The following is a 20,192-nucleotide window of genomic DNA, read 5'->3' on the forward strand; positions in this document are numbered from 1 at the left end:
CTTTGCCGTCAAGAAAATGCCTGACGACTTAAAATATGTTAAGACTGTTGTGAATTGTATCACAGCTCGAAAAATTCACATCTGCTTTGCTCGACTAAACAGGCTCACCCCTCTCACTGAAATGGTGTTTTTTTTATTTTTATTTGTTGTTGTTTTTTTTCTGTAAAACACTTTGAGAAGCCACATTTTAATATATCAAACAAAGTTTATTATTATAATATTTATTATATGTATGTGTGAGTGTGTGTGCACAAGCGCTCATGTTGGTCATTGAGAATTTCTGGGGTTCCTATGAGATGATGACTTGTAGGTGATACTTAGATGCTTTGGTTGGATTAGGGGTGGTACTTTGTGCAAAAAGTTTGAGAACCACTGGTCTAGCTTATACACCCTTCCTACTATAAAATGTGAATGTCCTTGTTTGTATATGATCTTTCACATCTTTTGGATCCAGTGACATGTTTGTGTATTTGCATACAGAGCTCCATTTTGTAATACTCAATTGCAAAATAAGCACATTTTAAACCTAAGCAGTGTTTTGCTGAGGTAATCATAGGTGGGTGAAGGCATTTAGGTCTCCGCTTGATCCCATCATTGCAAAGGCATGTGTTACCTGGGTAGGAGATAATGGACATACAGTAAAAGGAGATGACATCAGGATGTTCTTGTGGGGAGCTGTTACTCTGTTCCCCACACGAAGGCTCAAACTCCCACTGTGCAAGTCAAGAAAAAGAGGAAGGAGTAGCCAACTGTGTCTGGAAGAGTTTCTAATCTGCCAAGCACATCTGGCAGAAACTGTGGAAAAGGAGTAATACATTTTAACAAAGCAACTGTAACATTTGAACATTAAAGATCTTCGAAAGAGAATTAATCAAAATGCTTGTCAATACTTGTACATCCAGAACAAACAAACATCTAGTTTTGTTAATGTGGATTTTTTGCTACAGTATGTGCTGTGGAGATGCAGGTGATGTCACACACCCCTTCCACTTTAAAAGTCTGTAATTCTCAAGCACATTTCCTATGATCCTGACTCCTGCTGGTTAACAGCTGCAATCAATTTTCTATCGTTTTCTGCACAATGTAAGTGTATCAGGGCTCATTTGAGCCTATTATAGTGATGTAATCCCCTTGGAACCTGGATAACGCGGAATGTTGCTGCAGCAGGGGACCCAGTCTTTTCCACTTTGGAATTCTCTACTGCCTGGGGAGTGGCATAGTGTGAATGTGCAGCCATGGTCGAATCCCAGCAGTACCTCCTCACACATTACACAAGATTATTAGGGGGGATTATTCGGGGGAACTTCTTTGTCTCATTGTCGTTGTCTCACAACAGGGAACAAAGAGCAACTGATGCAATACTTTGCTATTATCGCCTATAGTGATCATACAGCTGTAGTTGATCCCTGGACATTTTTTGCTTAAACTGTGCCAGTTTAGTCATCAGCCTGTCACTGGTTTGCCTCATGGAGACTTGGCTCTTCTAAGTACACTAACAGCACATCTGCCATGGAAGTGGAATGTCTCAGGTTTTGATTCCCACTCAGTTTTAACAAAGTTAAGGACTTGAATTTACCAATCCAGAAGTTCCTTGTAAGACATAATTTTTGAGTAATGGAAAAAAATATATATGCTAACTTTAAGTGTCATATTGTAGCTAAAACTAAAAAGAAAATGCCTCTAGCCTTGCACATTTATATGTAGCTCAAAGATGTTGTATCATGAACTTTTGTTCTGATATGAATTCTTTGCATAATCTCATACCGTTTTTGACTGAGGTCAAATTAAACAAGCCAAAATTAATAGATATTTATGAGGGGAGTTTCCTTTTTAGTTACAGAAGTTAAAAAATGAATTCCTGAAGTTAGAAATTCTCGTCAGAAGTATTTCATTATAGAAGCATGATTTAGTAGTCAGGATGAATTAACTTTTCTGTCATGAAAGCAGGATAACTAGTTATCATTTTGCACATGGCAGAATGCGGGTCATTTGAAAAACCTGTGGAAAATCCTTTTTCATACAGAACATGAGGAAAAAGCTGGAATGTGGAAAAAACATTTACAGTGGACCGAAAAGGAAAACATTACTAAAGTCTTTCTTTGAATGCTCCCTATTTTAAAGAAATTTCAATGGGCTTTGATTCTCTGCAGGTGCTCCTATACAGTGTTCTGCTGCAGATGTGTGTCAGACTGACCTTTGAAACCCGCATAGTTCTTTAGAAAGACAGGGATGTGTGCTTTTCAGCCAGAATGTTCTAAAACAGTCTACAGAAGCATTTGACATTCTCCGTATTCCCTTTACAAAGTTCTACAGTTGACTACAGTACATTTGAATTTGTTAACTGTAGAGAGAGTAACATTGTGAAAAACTAAAAATATCCTGTTTACACATTCTGCCTTCCCTCCTTTTCACACAAATCGGGTTATTCAAGAAAGTGAGCAAATACTTTCCATTGCCCTGTAAACCGGACAAAGCAAACATTCTCCAGTTAACAGGACAATGACCGCTGAGGTTCAGCTGATACGTACGTGTGTTTATTAGCCATAGTACATTTAAAGGCCTGAGCAGCTCCATCTGGTTTGAATTTAAAAAGAAACTTGGCAGTTGAGAATGTCTTGGGTTTCATGGATTTGTCATTTACATGCTGCCATTTTCAAGTTCACTTATTATTGATGTGACCAAAATACAATTAGTGGGATGGTGATTACGGTTTTTGGATTTCTTTATATAAATCTGTTAAGTGATCCATTAATGGTGCTACTTGACTAATTGCATTTTAAAGCAGGAAAGTGTAAATTAATATTTGACTCTTATTTTGGCTTTTAGCTCAATGTCACAAAATATATCTTTAATCATTGCTATCTTCTCTAGACCATTTTTAAACACCTTTAAAATCTTTTGAGCAAGCATTCCTAGCTCTGTGAAGCATGTGGCAGGATTTCTTCAACAGTCTGTTTCAACATCTGCCATTACTTTGATTTCTGTACAAAGATTTGCTCAGTCTCACAAGACTGGAAATCTCCATGTGGTTTTTGTTACCCTTTTCATTTTCTCAATATGTGTAGGCCTAATTCATATCATGTAATATATTTAATTTGCATTTATCAGGGATAACAAAGATGGGAATGCATCTACTCTAATTGTTCTTCAACAATACAGAATTAGCTCAGATTCACTGCTTGGTGGTCTACAGCTTCTTGTGGTATTTAAAAACCGACTTTGGACCAGACAAAAATAATCACGTGTCACTGTGCTTTTTTTTTACTGCAGAAAAAATGTATTTTTATATTCGTTTTTTATGTTTAGTACTTCAAGCCAACCACAGCATAACATGTTTGAGTCCTTAAGTAAGTCAGCTTAAGGAAGGACAGAATGAAGCTGCTTAAATGAAAGATGTTCCTTTATGAATGAGGTAGTTCTTATTAAACTGAATTCCTTGTGCTGAACACAGCAGAATAAAACATGAATTGTCTGTGTTGTTTTTTTTTTAGTTTTAACAATTTATAAATTTATAGTGCCACAGAAACAAAAAAGAGCCTTCAGATTTGTTGAACCTTTGCATTTAAATCAATACTCTGTGAAACTATGGCATCATCTGTGAATGAATGCGGCCTTTATGAAACTATTGGTCTTGTCAGTTGAAATAAGTGAGTGTTTTTTCAGTCCATCTTGTCTCTGGTGAAATTCAACATTTGGAGCTGTATGTATTCATTGATGTGTTGTCTGTTGTCTGTCTTCACATACAGTAAATGCAAGGATGGCATTTATCTTGGATACCCTTTCCTCCACACGTATTAACTTGTGACAAGTCTGTGAAAAAAGACAATTAGGTCTTTGATTTGAGACCATTTCTCATTATCCGACTAATTAAAACAAAAGAACTGCCGCAGTAACTGGATGTCAAGTCAGCAAATCATGACAACATGGTTGCCTTTCATAAAAATGAGTAAATCTTGCCAGTCGTCTGCGAGATTACCATTTGTGTTTGTTGTGCATTTTAGTTTTGACGCGGCTTGTTCTGTGGTTCCTTGTTTTTTTTTTATTTATTTGGATGCACTGCAAAAACCTTCACGGCCCATTTGTTTCTCCAGACAGAGCCGAAAGAACCCGAGCTCTGTGTCGCAAGACTCGTGGGACAAGGTCTGCCCACCGGGAGAAGGGTTCCAGAGCGCCAAGGAGAGTCCCCGCTACTCCAGCTACCAAGGCTCGCGCAACGGCTACATGGGAGTGATTGGCCTCAACGCCCGCGTGCTGCTCGAGACGCAGGAGCTGCTCCGGCAGGAGCAGAGGCGCAAGGAGCAGGAGACCAAGATGAAGCTGCCGCCAACCCAGGAGGTGCCCAACAACTATGACTCGTACTCCCCCCACAAGGAACCCGCCCCCACCCCACCCAAAGGCCCCTACAGACAGGACGTCCCCCCATCCCCATCTCAGGTCGCCCGGCTGAACAGGTTGCAGACCCCAGAGAAGGGACGACCGTTCTACTCCTGAGGGGACGGCGAGAGGAATGGCTGTACCACAAAAGGAAACTTTTTGTCTTGGAACAAAATGCTCAAGCCTTTGTTTTTATTTTTATTTTGCAGTTGCTATATTTTGTTTTATTTTGGGGTCCCCACATCCTCCAGACGACAGACTTCTCAAAGAGTGGGGATTTTGTTTGCAACTATACACACAGTTTTTTAGTGCCTTCCAGTATTCGTGGTCAAGAGACTTGCTGGCCTTAATAAGTCCTCACTCATCTGTTGAAAAGTGTTTTCTGTTTCAGGAGCAGCACCTCCGAGCTCTGACAATCACAGGAGAACCAAGAAATACGTGTCTATTCATGAGCCAATGGGAAGTAACAACTTTATGGGTCCTATACAGTATCAAGTGATGTGTATGTGTTCTGTCATTGAAACACAGACATTGTGTACAGTATGTGTCCTAGGTATGTTACAATAGAGTTTCCCTTCTGTGAGTGACCTGATGAAAACTAAAAAAGCATCTGAGAAGATGCTGCAATGCCAGTTTCATGTCCTGTAATTGAAGCCCTGACTATGTCAGCCTTAAAGATGTTCTGTGCTTGACCCACTGAGAAGGTGCTGAGCCAAGGACTGTTATAAAACACAGATTTGAAATGATCTAACAGTTCAGTTTTCACTCATGGAAATTTCCTTTGCTTGATATGCGGTCCTCATTTTAACTTTGTCCTGTGCTTGGTTTGGTGTTTTATAATAATGAAACTAACCCTTTATATGTCCTTTCACTTACTAGCCCTTGAGGGTATGCATTTGTATAAATGGGGTCAATGTGGGTTGTTAATTAACGTTTTTCATGAAAAATTAATTTGTATGTCATCTCCAGAGAGGGGAGTGTGGTGTTGGAAAACAGCTATGTTCTGTGCCTGACCTCTCTGCTTTGCACATTACTGTCTTTGATTACAGACTCACAGTGAAACGCTGCTGCCAGTCTTTACTGAATTTTTCATTAAGGTGGTTAATCTGAAACCACTTGCGCTACAGCTGAATACCACAAAACACGGTGTAGTGGCATTTGATTGTTTGGCCTGAAATACAATCTGTAATCGTTTTGAAAAGATTTTTGTTTTGCTGCCATTATTTGTAACAAATGAGAGAAGAAAGATAATCATGTCGAACTGATATAGCTGTATTATAGATTTATCCTCCTGAGTAAACTGTGTCTGTAACGTGAGTGTTCCCCTGTCTAGAAAATGTATGTTGGCAGAGAGATAACAGACTTGGACTTTTCTTGGCAATAGGAAATGAGTAGGACTAAACACATTAAAGGGAAGATAGGCCTTTTTAAGAAGTACTCTACTTTTTTTTGTTTTTTTTTTGTAACAAGTTGGTCTAATCAAAGAAGTGTTTGGTACTTCCAGATTCTGTAATTGTCTTCTAGCTCCACTCATCTACTCAGCACGAGGTGCATTTTTTTGTACGGATGTAAAGCAGACAGAAATGGGAGACTCATCCTCTAACTGCAAATGGAATAAAATTCGTATTTTGTATTGCCTCAGCTCTGATATTGTAACGTGCATCTGGCACTTTGAGAATATGCTGTCCCACCAGCTGCTGCCATGTTTTTTTTCCTCCTTATTTCATGTGCTGTATGCTGGGTTTGGAATGGTTAAAGTGCCTGAGAAACCAGATGTGAAGAAGCATACTTTTTTTTCGGTTGAAAGGAATTAAATCACATACCACGCCATTCATCATTCATCTGTTTTTCTTCCGCTCTTTGTGTTTTTGAAACATTTGTTTTGTCATTGAGCTATTTTTTTATGATACATGGAGAAAAAAAAAAACTCTGCACATGTTATCAGTGTACTTCCAGTCTGTCATTGCCTTTATTAATTATATACTCTGGTGTTTCAAACAGGAGAAAAGGATAACTAATATAAGCACAGTGCAATTGGTTTATAAAACTTTTACATGATGTATAAAGAGCAGTATATGACCGCTTTTCCTGTACATATCAAATTTAGAATAAAAAAGCTGTTTCGTCATGTTTACAGTAATTACTGATATATGTTTGTTTTTGACTCACTACAATGGGAAATTTTGAAAGCCTGTCTGAAGCAAATATAATTATGATGCTCATACCAAGCCTACTATCAAAGCTAGAAATGGAATGAAATAAGAAGTCACTGTTTAAAGAGCATCACCTCTGGGGGTTAGCGTACTTGTTGTTTTGGCAAGCAATCACTCTGTGTGCAGAGAATTGCTGTCTGTAGAGATAAACCCACTGATTTTATTCAGTTAGACTTCCTGGGATAACACACAAATTGTGGGATAATTTCTATGGATTCTATGGATGTTAAAAAAGGTTTTACTCATGTGATCCCATTGAACATTACTGTGGGTTTCAGGGGAACAGAAATATTTTAGACTTTTTTTGTCTCTGGAAATTTTATACGTCTCTGTGACTGAAATAAATGCATTAATTGGAATGTGATCGTATATACTGGGTTATTCAATTAAGTGCAAAAAAAGTATTTTATGGTATTTCAAATATTTTTACATTCTTAACCATTTAACCCCTACTTTTTCATAGTTACTTTTACTTTGTTGGGAATGTTACAGAGTTGAAAGAAAGACATTGATCAAAAAGAAAGAAACTCAGCTTTTGTTTCTTTTGAGTTCTTCAATGTTCCAGAACCCCTGATGAGGCACCTCAATACCTTCATTGTACCTTCTGAGTTACTTTAAGGTTGAGGGGAAGGAAAATCTCATTGGAATAGGAATTAAGTAGCAATGGGAATACAGTGTATGACATTTAAGAATGGGAAAGTAGATTTTGAAACCTGTTGCTCCACTTTAATAGGAATTGTCTGTTCAGAAAGTTAAATAACGTGATTTTAATGAATGTTTCTGAACAAAGAATTGCAGTTTATTAGGAGACCACAGTGGTATCACTGGTGAGTTCAGGATTAGAAGCTAAGCTTTTTGAGTTTTTAGGTAAAATGTTTTTTTTGACTATCTAGGGAACTTTAAGTAGTGTGCGGATCTAGACCTAAGCAGAAAATGTTGAATGACATTTAGGATGTTTTTTTCTTTAGAAGGATAACACGTCAAAACTTATGTTCATTTAATATTTAAAGAGTCTGTACTCCTAATTTACATATCGTCCTTAGGTTTACCTGTTCAAAATTAGTTTTATGGCTGTTGCCATGAAGTTAATATTCTGAAATGTATGTGCAGAAGTATTGAGAGTTTTATATAAACCACTCATTCTGATTAAGAGAAATTTTTGTTTCCTCCCTTAAAGGAATGTGTGGGATGAGTCAGTAGATCAGTATTGGAATGGAGCATACAACTGCCGAAATATCTACTGGAGCCAAAGAAGTGTGGAGAAGAATAGCAGCAAAACTGCTACTGTAACAACACTGTAGAAATAAATACATGACTAAATTAGGAAATTATTTGCCCTGGAGACTACATTGTGTTTTGAAGGAAATTAACAGTGGGTTTGTCTCAGTAGTGATGTTTCATGTTTTCGTAAAAAAGAACAACTATATTAAGAGACCAAGGGTTGTGTAACAGGAATGGGGTATTGGTCTTGCATCATACTGTATCTTTGCTGTTTGATATGATGCAGAAACAAAAGTAGACTTTTAAGAGAGAAAATGTTAGTTTAATCTCACTGCTTCATCTGATTCAGGGTTGCAGGGGAGCCAGAGCCTCTCCAGGCAAGCAATGGGCACAAGGCAGGGCACACCCTGGGTGGGACACCAATCCATCACAGAGCACACACAGACATGCACACATCCACAGTCCATAATCCCAGACGCCTATTCATCTACAAGTATATTTTCAGGCTATGAGAGGAAAACGGAGGACCCAGAGGAAAACCACACAAACACTGGGAGAACATACAAACCTCACACAGATAGCACCCCAGCTCCAGAAATGAGCCCGAGACCCCAGCTGGTCGGGTCTGCAGTGCTAATCACTGAGCCACAGTGCTGTCCATCCTAGTTTTGCTCATTGTTAATTGCAGGATTTGGCAATTAGAAAGGCAAAATGCTGGCCAAGGGATATACTGTAGTGATACTGCTGTCCTTAGATCTCAATACTAGTTTTGTTCTGATTTCTACACTATTGCAAACATAAAATAAACTTGTAAGAGATAGTAAGAAGCAGATTGTAGCAGTCTTAGAACATGAAAAATGTATACAAACAAGAGGAGGCTGTTCAGTTCCTCTTCCTCATTCAGTATCTAAGTGAATCTAAACTTTCATCCAGCGTTTTCTTACCCAGAGTTTGGCACCTTTCTGAATGTCCACTTCTCTTTGAGTAGAAAAGAGCTTCCTATTCTTGGTCCTAAGTGAATTGCCCTTCAGTTTCCACAGTGACCCGGTGTCCTTGTTTCAGTGCTTGTGTTGTAAAACAGCCCCTTAGGCTGATCCTATCTATACCCCTTAGTATTTTAGATACCTAGATCAAATCTCCTCTCAGTCTCCTCTCTGTTGTAGACTGAAGAGATTTAGTTTTTCAACCCTCCGGAATACGACAGTCCCCCAAGATCAAGATTCATATTCGTTGCGCTTATTTGAACTTTTTCTATAGCTATATGTTTTTCTGTGGTGAGGTGAACAAAACTGAACACAGTTAATTTAAACGAGGTATTACAAGTGCACTGTAGAGCTTAAGCATACTGTAACTTCCCTGGTTTAAAATTCCACACCTTTTGCTGTAAACTCAGGCATCATGTTTTCTTTTTTATTGCTTCCCCACATTGTCTTGTTGAGGTATATAGTAGGAAGCATTATGGTGTCAACCACCATCCATTTTCTATAACATGTTCATGTTTTTATAACCTGTTCAGAACAGCTGGCCAGTTCATCGTTAGTTTCTTGATCTAAGAAGCAGATGCTCTTCTACATGGATCTGTGGTGAGTATCAGTGACTGGGAGGATTTCATGATGTCAATGACCTTTATCAGGGCTTTCCACCTGTTTTGCTTTTGACTCCCGAGTCTTGAAAACCTGTTTCTTCTCAGAGTGCTTTGCAGATGTGGGTTCAAAGAATTTAAAGAGAGGAGGATGTCACTACTGCCATTTCAAGGAATGTAATTAGTGTGAAAAATGTTTTGGTAGGATCTACCTGGACTCTACATTAAGTATAATGTTGCATTCATGTGGTGTTCTGACTGGGAAGGTGACTGTGAAAAGCCTCCATATTTTCAGGAACAAGGAGGGAAAACTCTTCTTAGAGCACAGAAATCAAGGAAGTGACTTGGCCTGTTCATGAGAGTCAAGGTAATGTGCTGCAGAAAGACCGACTATCTCACAGATGAGAAGCTGGATTCCTCCCAATCTTAAAGACGCCATGAAATCGCTACAAGACTTCAGCTTTGTTAACCTCTGCGGCTTGAATGAATCCCCAATACATGCCATGAAATCAGGCCTTCCCTCACAGATTCTCGGCTGAAAGCATGTTTCCTGTACTCATCTTCCTTCAGGGTGTTCCCATGGTCAGACTGTTGGCACAGAGTTGCTGCCACATTCCACTGCAGGGAGATTCCCTCCGTGTATGTGACTAAAGTGTTCCTGCAAAGCCCCTTGAGGTTATAGACCATTGGGAAAATCTTAAAAAAGGTTAATTTAGTCAATGGTCCATTCACCTGGTCAAACCTTCTGGAGTGCTGCAGGCCACAACCTATAAAGATCACACAAGCCAATGTTAAAGGCTCTAAAGATGATAAAATTGTGCTGTAGGCATACAGTGTAAAAACAATCATTTTTCTTTAATACTGCAGATTATTTAAGCACCCGTAGGTGGCTGAAAAACATCATATTTCAACAGAGGAGCATCATTAAAGCACTTTTCTTTCACTGTAAATCACTTAAACATTTTCAAATGACTGCATGCTCCTGGGAGGACTGGAAAAAGTGAAAAGCTGTAGGGATGTAGTGAATCAATATGATGTTGCTATTAGTAGTTTTCTTACAGTTATAGAAGACAGTAACCACTGTATGTCACCCTGGTAGACTTATATGAAGCTGAAAAAATAGGAACATTCTCCGACTTGCAAGCTGAAAGTAGCATGTCAAAGATGGTGATAAGAAACGGTATTATGATATACTGTATGGTAGATTAGCCACACATGTTATAGGCTGTTGTTTAAATCAGTATAACTTCCCTTACTTTCAGTCAGACTTTAATGTTCTAAACAATTTATCTGAGTAAACCCAGGTTTTATGTCTCAGGCCTTTTCTTTCTTAAGGAAAGTTACAAGGGAGTGAAACATTTTATCAAGTTTCAGACCAGATAAACACAGCAGTTTTCCAAAACACACAAATATAGAGCTCAGTTCAGATTAGTTCAAATGTGGAGAAGACAGATTTATAGTGATTGTTCTGAATTGTTCACTATTGTGCTGGGCAAAAACTGTTATTAATGGATAATCTCTCATTTTTAAATTAGACTCTGTTTGAACTTGAGCAATGTTTACACACAGAGTTACTAGGAATTCAGCCAAGTTATACAATCTGGGGGTTATTAAGTTCGGAGTATTAAATAATAAAATGAAATAAGCTATAGGTCATATTAAGAAATTGAAGTTTGTGTTATTTCTGGCACTCATATATCTTAATTGTGTTTTTAATGCATGATACAGAGAATTTATATATTAAGGAAATTTGATTTTGTAATGTATGTCCTGTCCAAAGTGTCTTTTTCAAAGTGCTCAGGCAACTTTTTTGCTTACTATTGGTTTTTATTTTTCAGTATTAAGACCTTCCTTGTCTGTATTTAGCACAGGAAATGAAACTGGTCCAAAACTGAGAACTGGTGAAGGGTTAATTTCCTACAAAACTGTGTACATTTGTACTCCGAGGAGCTGTTGTCTGAGGGCGAAATTCACCACTGCAGAAGATCTAAGCCCAAAATATCAACACTTTAGCTCTGCCTCTTCTGTGATTTGGTGATGGTAACTTGTGGGATAGAACATACTCAGCACCGCACCCCACCCCACACAGCAGTGAATTCAACTGTGCCGAAAGACCGGGGCTTCTGTCCAGGTTTTCAAGGGGTTCCCTGTGACACAAGCACAAAATTATTAAACCAATTGTGCTCTAGTATTTTCAACACTTTTGCACATTGTTGACCAGAAATCAGCTTTCTTATTCCAGGTACAGTATATAAGAAAATAACCTAAAGAATCAAACATCTCACTTATAGATCAATGTTTTATCGTGCAGTATAGATACAGTACATGGATACTTTGTCAAAAATGGTGTAATCTGAAAATCTCATGTTTACTCATGAGATTCTCTCCTTTAGTGTTTTTTTTTTTGAAGGAAGATGAAAACCTATTTCCAAATGAGGTAGAAGTGTTTAGTACTTGATTAGTCTCATTATTCTTACTGTAGTAAAAGACACTCCTGTCCTGGGTACTCTTCAAACAACCCTTTTATTTCAGCCGTTACATACTGTATGTGGAAAATACATTTTTATATGAGATAAAGTGTACCCTGAAATTTTCTATTAAGCACTGAATAGCAGCATGTGGTCTATAGTCTTTTATTAAGAGAAATAAGCTGTAATTAAAGATTGAGTGGTGGTTAAACGTGTAATTTCTAAAGGTTATAAATGAAAACATTTCAGCTTAGACCTGTGTTATTTTTCACTTTAAGTATGGTCATTTAGAATGATCGGTTTGTATAACACAAAGGTCAAGATTACAGCTCTGTTTTGACTTTTTGAAATTTGCATTTACTGTATGTTAAACAATATACAAATTAAATTTTATTTAAAATCTAAATCATTTATTTTATTCATACAGTATGTGAGCATGGTGTGTTCCAAAAAAGAAGCATTTGCAGCCTCCCAGTTTTTGAATATTTCCACCAAAGCATTTATCCTAATTTTACACAGAACAAATCCTGTGATCTGCACCCATTTAGACACAAGAATGACTGCAAGCAATTATCCCAACAAAGAAATGTTTTCTGTCCAAGACTTTCCTTCATGTTAAATCAATCCATTGAACTTTCATTAAAAATGTTGTTTTTTTTTCCCCCCAGACTGTCTTCTGATGTGGTTTGTGACAGAATCAGAACATTCCTTGAAAATGTTTTGGAATTGAAAATAATCAAAGTTTGCTTTGCACAGTTGTGCAGCTGAATTGATCAAATCCACCCAGTGGAGTCAGATAACTGTTAAAACAGTTGGCATAAGCAAAAGCACGCCTAACGCATTGCTAAATGAGAAAAAAAAATGTTTGCTGTTAGTACAGGTAACAGTGTAACCTGAGGGGGTGGCAAATCTTACAGAGAATTAGAATGATTAGTTGCAGTGAAGGAACTGCCTCTGCAAACAGAAGGAAACATTATTTAATTATGGAGGAAAGTCCAGTGAGAATGTGGGTAATTCCAGCACCTGCGGAGGGAGCAACCACAGTCTGACAATGAACGAGGCCATCTGTGTTCAACTTTGTTAAACGTGTATTATTAACTTCTTGATATTTTTAGCAACTGTCGTCACATTTAGCACAATTTCTTTCTTTTTTCACGTGCATTTTAATCATCCTTTTTACAGTAGTCAATTTCATACAGAGCTGGCTTGTAGCTTCTCTGTGAAGTCTTTTTTGGAAATACTTATACCCTTATAATCTTATCTGCATGAATTCCACAGCAAATCAAATTGTGATTTGTAGTTCTTACTCAAACGCTCACCATTGTTGTCTTGATATCCCTTTACTCTGTTAATGTGTGAGACAGAAAACAGCCTCAGCTGTGAAGATAAAAGGTTTCTTTTGGCTTAGGAACAATCCGCTGATGCTCATAATCAGTGTGTGATTCCTTAAGTCAGTGAGATATAGTTTAGATTTTTTTGTCTGGGAAGAATACAGATCATGAAGGAATGTAACCTTTCTACTTCCTTTCTGTAGAAGTACCATGCTTTCTGCTTTTCTCAACAAAAAGTGGCACAACTGAAAAAGAAATCTGTCTCTGAGCTAAGAGTGAATCCGAACAATCTGACTTGTTCTATTTCATTTAAAACTAATTTAGAATGCAATGTCTTGAAAATGATTTATGGAATGATGCAGTAAATTTACCATCCCCAAGGTTACAGAATTTTACTTCAAAGAAAGCAAAGTTAAATGAAAGAAAGGAAGCTTTTACTATTAAATTGAATTGGCCTATCTCAACAAAACAAGACACTTTTGGCAGTAACGCAGTGATTTGGAAATTAGCTACAGTATACCACCAAGGACATTTCCTACCTCCTGCCATTTCCCCCATATTGCCTGAAAGAATAAAGCTTCAGATAGCTGAATTAAGCAATATAATTATCAGCATGTCCTCTGAGAATGTAGGACAGGACCTGCAGATGGTAGACTGGTCTAAGCCTTACATTGTTGATAGGACTTTTATTCTTCAAGCATCTCACACTGGCCACATGTGGTTTTATTTTTTTATCTTTTGATTGACAGTTTTATTCATCGTACTGTCCTGAACATACCAGTGAACAATTCGATGGCGAGTCAGTTATAATGTCTGCATGTCATTCATGCCCTAAGGCAATGTGAAATTCAGGGGTGTATGTCAACAACCACCTAACCTGCCTATCAAACACAAACCTCAGTTTCACAATTGGTCACCAACCAAGTGAAACCTACTGTAGGAATCAACACATCTGGCACTGCTAAATATGAAATGTTTTCCAATGATAAAAATTATGATCATTCTAGAAAAGAAATGGTCAGTCTTTTAAAGGTAAAGCTCTGTTACTGCAGACCAATGTATTAAAATACTGTACAAAAGTAAAAGGATGTATTGTTTCTTATGTATTCTTTGAATTCACGTCACTGTAGTTGCTTGAGCCCCTCCATCTTCCTCCTATTGGTTTTGCAGGGTCTTAATTACAACCTTCATAACGAGAACCAATATAGATTGCATGGGTGCTACTGGAGAGTGAAAGAACCAAAAGGGTTGTCAGTTAGGACTCTGTTTAATGAAATACATGAATTTGTTACTGAAGTAAAAATACTTTTTACTTTTCAATATCACTTTCTAACATTATGGAAGATACTGGAAGCCTCTGAACCCTGGAAGGATTCCATGCTTGAGTTCGCAGGAGACCTCATTGTTCTCAACATCAAAACAGCTAACTGAGAAGTCAACACTTTATAATCGTACCCCCTCCAATAGCCATTGCTTCCCTTTGCCTATTCTGATGTTGTGCACAATATTCTAGTTTGTAAATGTCTCTCCGTTGTCACTGAGCTTAAAATGGGAAGAATCAATTATCTACTTGTTCCTGTGTTTGCAGCCTGGGGGAAGTTTTCACACTCTTCAAGACAGCTGCCATCTGTCTGTGCTCCCCCTGCCCTGGTTTGCTTCAGGTTGGAAGAGAAATGCACAGATCCAAGTATAAACAATAGCACCTCTCTATAAAATAAATGCACCAAATATAAAGTAATATTATACTCTTGGTCTATCTATCAAAGGCACTGTTTCTAATGTTATTGAACACTTGTTCAGTCTAGCATGTACAGAAGTATCTAAAATGACCTGTAAAATTGGCTATTTAAGATACTGGATACTAATACACACCTGCACTACCAGTGTGCCCAGTGTCAGAGGAGAGTGTATGGTGAATGACCGGTTATACGGTATGTTTAGAGGATGTTATGTTTAACAGAATAACATCATACTGTATGGCAAAGAGAAGAAAACAAATAAAGACTTTAATAATCAGATACCTCTAACCTGCCCGTTACATGATGGGGACCGGTATGGCACCAACATTTTTTGTACATAATGGAAAATGAATAGTGATCAGGTCCCGGAGGGGGAGGTTTCAAATGAAAACATGATGTGCGCGACCCCAGGGCACGGCACTTCCATCTCTCGCGCTGTGAGCAACCCAGCTGTAATATTGGGTACAAGCATGGCCCACTTTGTTATTAGGAACATGACAACTCAATACTGCAAACCAGAGGATCACTATTAAAAAAGCATTCCAGTTCTGTGATACGGCATTATCAAGCCACATATTACACTGTACTTGCACTATAGCAGGAAGTTGCTTGAATGAAAAAGAAAACGTTTTTTTTTCCACTGACATCTAAACTTTGGAATAGCTGTTATGCAAAAGTGAAACGCAATAAATCCACATAAAAGGCACATTTTCAGAAATCAGAGACCTAACAAAGTAGAGTAGAGCATGAAATATACAATAGAATCCACAGAAATAATATCTCACAAATACTCTTTAAATGTTTAAAAACAGGAGGCAAGCTTTTTCCTCTTTGCTTTTCTCTAATTTCTAAACATAATCCCATTGCATTCGACAGTTTATCTTCCATACAAATGTTATTTAAACCTCAATATAGAATTTTCTAAGAATGTTACATACAGTACACAATTTTGTTGGTTTCAAATAGAATTGTTGATCATATTTTCTCACCTCTGTGGCATGTTTTGACCTGAGGCTGAGACAATGCCTCCATTTTTGCTATTGATATACGCATTTTCCAAATGTATCAATTTATCAACTTTAAGACCATCTGGGAAACTCTTCAGGCTGCAAATCTTTAGATAGAAAAATGATGCTCCGTTTTTACTGTGAGTGTTCTCCAAACAATACTACAGAGCAATATGCGGTGCACTGCTGTAGCCTTAACTATGTTGCTCAGAAATCCAATAAACAAATATTTTGTTTTCCTCTGAATTTTTCATTTGTATGTAATTACGTGCTTTCCTGTGCACAAAATAACTACAATTAAAGTGTATCAGATAATTACAGGATGTAGCTAGACAGAAGTATTGCTACTGAGCTGTTGAAATAACAACAATACATGATTTTGTTTTCTTTCAAATACAAAAGTTTGCTTGTTTTTTTCCCCCACCACCAGTTTCCATCATCACTTCCCATAATGTAAATGTTTTGCAGAAACATTTCAGCAACTAACTCACTTTTGCTGCCCCTAATGTGGCCATTGTAAGGTTTTGCTTGTTTTGCTTCAGTGTTTTGGTTTGAGGCTGCAGCATCATTCTGTGCATCCAAAGTAATTTTGCCTCTGTCATTACATGCTACAGCCAGGAATCCCCTGAGAACTGAAATGATACAGCAGAGATTTATAATGCCAATTCTCCATAATATCCCCCTCAGTACATGAAAAATTGGCAAAATTACTTTGTGTAGTCAAACACCTGATAGTCTGTTCTCCGTTCTCTCTTTCCTTGATGTGCAGTGCAACACATACAGTATAAATTACGTTATATATTTGCATATACAGTACATTTTTTTATTTTTCATGTTCAAATTTAATTTTCTGAATACATGTAAGTGCCCAAGTATGATTTATTGTCCTTTAACTTAGTTTACAGATCTTTTTATGTTTAAGTATTCTGACCACAGTTGCATTATTTACCAGGGATTATAGCAGAACTCAATTTGTCTCTTTAGATGATGTGACATTTGTTAAGCCATTGTTGTCAAAATTACTTTTTATGCTGTGTTCAAGGGAAAAGAAAATCAAAACCTTGTTTGTTTCAGAATTATGCTGTATGGTTGATGTTACCTATTTTGTGTCACAACTATTATTTAAGGCCTTGAAATAATCCAAATTGTTTTCCCTCATTCAGGAAAATAAAAGTGAAGTACAGAATTCCAGAGGTGTAAAAGGTTAAATTAATAATTGAAATATTAAGGCAGACAGGTCAGAGGCAATAAGAAACATTTGAACCACGTAAAACCACAAAATATTTTAGAACTATTAAACCTAGAAATCACATTTTAGTGGTATGCTATAACTGTAATAATGATAGGATGCTGTGGTGTGAGAATGAATTGCCTTTGGGACACCTCTAGTTGGTGAATACACAGTATTTATAATAAATGTAATCTTTTCTTACCTTTCTATACTGTAACACCTTAATAGACCATCATTAGAATTAGAAAAGATCTTTCTTTTTCTCTTACCCCTATGTCATAATTAAGTAATAAATCAAATAAAAGCAGAATTGTAAACACAAAAAAAGAGAATCTAAAAAAACATGACAAATTAAGTTATTCTGCTGTCACTAAACTTCTGATAATTTTCTTTTAAAGTTTTCTCTTCATTTGATGACGCAATTGAAATCTGATGTCTGAAACTGAACCAGCATCAAATTGGCAATCGACTTATGCCCCCAATCTATATGAGATAGGCATCAAGCACAGTATACAGTAAATCACACATTGCAGCTTTGATCATTTTCAGAAAAAAAACCCTCAATCACCACATTCTAGCTAGAAATAATTTCTCAATGTAACATTTAATCTTCTGTAGATATTTTGGCTTCTTCCTTAATTATTCTTTTATATGACACCATACAAAGAAATGAGCAGTTAAACAATATAAACTAAGCAGACAATTACCAGTTTAACAAATGTTAATTAACAAATAATATTAATTAACCATAAAGCTGTACATTTTTCCTCCTGGGTAGAAACTACTGGGCAGTAGAAACATATATTCAGTACCCTACTCACCATCTATACAAAGGAGAAAACAATTGGTGACTTATAGATTAGCAAAGTTAAACCACATACACTATAAACTGGAAGACCATTGTCTTAAATATACCATTCAAGTGCAGTTTCTCCATCACAATATTGTTGGAGAGATTTTCCACAAGGGGACAATTTGCACTCTTCATCTACCATAAAGAGGTACAAACGACAGGAGGCCATATGTGCAACAATTTAACAAGTCAAACCAAATGAATTTCCTTTTCTTATTACATTCATAACAATGTTCCAGTTCATCTAGATTTATGTCCTCAAGCTTTTCAATCTTTCATTTTTTACTCCCATTATCTCCATGATGGGGGAAACTAAAATAAAAATAATTAGTGAGCTCTGTAACTAAACCTTAATATAAATAAACCCTTCATTCCATTTTTAATCAAGCCTGGGTATATTCTTCTATTGCCCAGGAAGAAAGGAATTATTCAACGTAATATGATAGTCAAGAGAAATAACTAAGAATGAGCCAATTATGTAGTTATATTAACAATCTAAAAATGAGCTGAAGTGTATCCTCCTCAAATTGTTTCTCAATATTAAAAGATGATTTCTAATTGCACAAGTTTGGACCTCAAAAGGCAGATTGGGTTTCGTAGAGAAAGTACATTGATTTGACACACTAATGCAAATATCTTGATGAAAGAAAAAAATCCAATAGATTGGTTTATTGTAGGTTTTAGAAAATATATATGCGAGACATTCTTAGTATTTTTTATATGGAGTTTATATGGAGTTGTTATACATTTTAATATAACTAAATACTAAAATGTTTACAATATGGCTTGTGAACTTTATATATTTCCTCTGTGCTGCTTTTTCCATTAAGGCTTGCCTTATGTGTAGCTTTTAGTTTCTCCCCAATTTCAAAACATTGTAGTAACATATTCATGAGCAAAATATCACTTAGGTTTTTGGTATTTTCAGCCTAATCTACAGCAGGCTTACCTGTAAACCTTTAATCATTTTTAAACCGTTTTAAATTGCAAGTCACAAGTATTAACATAAAAGAGTTCAGAAATGATTGTTTACACCTTTAGAAAATTCAGAGACAAGCCTTTCCTGTAGTTAAGAGTATAAATTTTCATTTAATAAATCTCTTGAGATCAGGGGTGACAGAGGAATGCCTTAAAATATATAATGACTATGATTTTATTGTGCATCAGCAGCAGCAGCAAAATTATTCTTGAGAGAAAAGTATTAACCTTTTTGCATTGTTAAAAACTGATCAACTGAATTAAGACTACACTTGACTTTTATTATATATTATATTTAAAAATAGAAGATATGAAGCCCTCATAATGAATGCAATAAACCCAATATGACATTTTATGTCATACAAGTACTCTATTAAAGTTTGATAAAAGGGTCTTTAGAGACATCCATTCATTGACTGTTCTTTCCTTTTTAAGATCAAATATGGTCAACGTTTTAACTTTAAGCATTTTAACCATCACAGTGTGCAGTGTCATTCATCCATTTTCTTTCAAAACACATGTCCTGGTGACCGTTGCTATGACAGCATGTCATGTCCTGGTGGACGCCTGTTCTCTGGGTTGGCCTTCAGGTCTTCGCTCACTGAGATGCGCCCAAAAGACCTCCAGTGGTCATCAATAGAAGGCACAACTGGACCCTCTCCACCTGCTGTAGCGAAGAGTTATATTTATATCCTTTGTATAAGGATGTAACACTATTATGAAAACTGACTTTGGTCTAATGAAAAGTGGTGTAAAACATGCACCAGTTTTTAATTACTGCTTTTCATACAGTATTTGATCACCATTAGCGAGTACTTATGTTCACCTTAACCTAAAACACAGTGTTATTGAAATGATATGCATTTTTGAAGACATTTCAAGCCCGAGAAACCCTTTTAATATTTGTAGCTAACTTCGTCTTTTTTATCCAGATAAATAGGTAAAAGACATGACAGTGAGATAATCCTCCAATGCACCAACTGTTTCCATGAATCTTTAAATGCTTTGTCACCAATTATGTTTTATCAGCTCAATTAATTCACAAGTTCCCAGTGGAATTAAATCATAAATCTCTGAGGTTCTTGGGGTCTGTAATTTGCCATCCCTGACCTACAGTATAGGAAGTCCTGGGTCTTTGTCCCATGTCTGTTCTTGTCATAGAAAAATGTGACAAGTGATGATGAATTCCTGAAAG

At 36.8% G+C, this 20,192-nt stretch overlaps 1 protein-coding gene and 1 long non-coding RNA gene across 6 annotated transcripts in view; one reads left to right on the plus strand and one right to left on the minus strand.

Moving 5' to 3' along the window:
- Positions 1 to 6,506, plus strand: part of pard3aa (par-3 family cell polarity regulator alpha, a) — a 428,925-nt gene extending 422,419 nt beyond the window's left edge. For all 5 annotated transcript variants that reach the window (XM_015338942.2, XM_006642876.3, XM_015338940.2 and 2 more), the window contains one exon: positions 4,092 to 6,506. In XM_015338942.2, coding sequence (XP_015194428.2) covers positions 4,092 to 4,491 — 400 coding nt within the window. In that variant the 3' untranslated portion in view covers positions 4,492 to 6,506. The remainder of the gene's footprint in view (positions 1 to 4,091) is intronic.
- Positions 1 to 20,192, minus strand: part of LOC138239421 (uncharacterized) — a 70,522-nt gene that overhangs the window by 4,986 nt on the left and 45,344 nt on the right. The gene's annotated exons all lie outside the window — the stretch shown is intronic.

This window comes from Lepisosteus oculatus, chromosome 6 (genome assembly GCF_040954835.1).
Source record: "Lepisosteus oculatus isolate fLepOcu1 chromosome 6, fLepOcu1.hap2, whole genome shotgun sequence".
Lineage (NCBI taxonomy): Eukaryota > Metazoa > Chordata > Actinopteri > Semionotiformes > Lepisosteidae > Lepisosteus > Lepisosteus oculatus.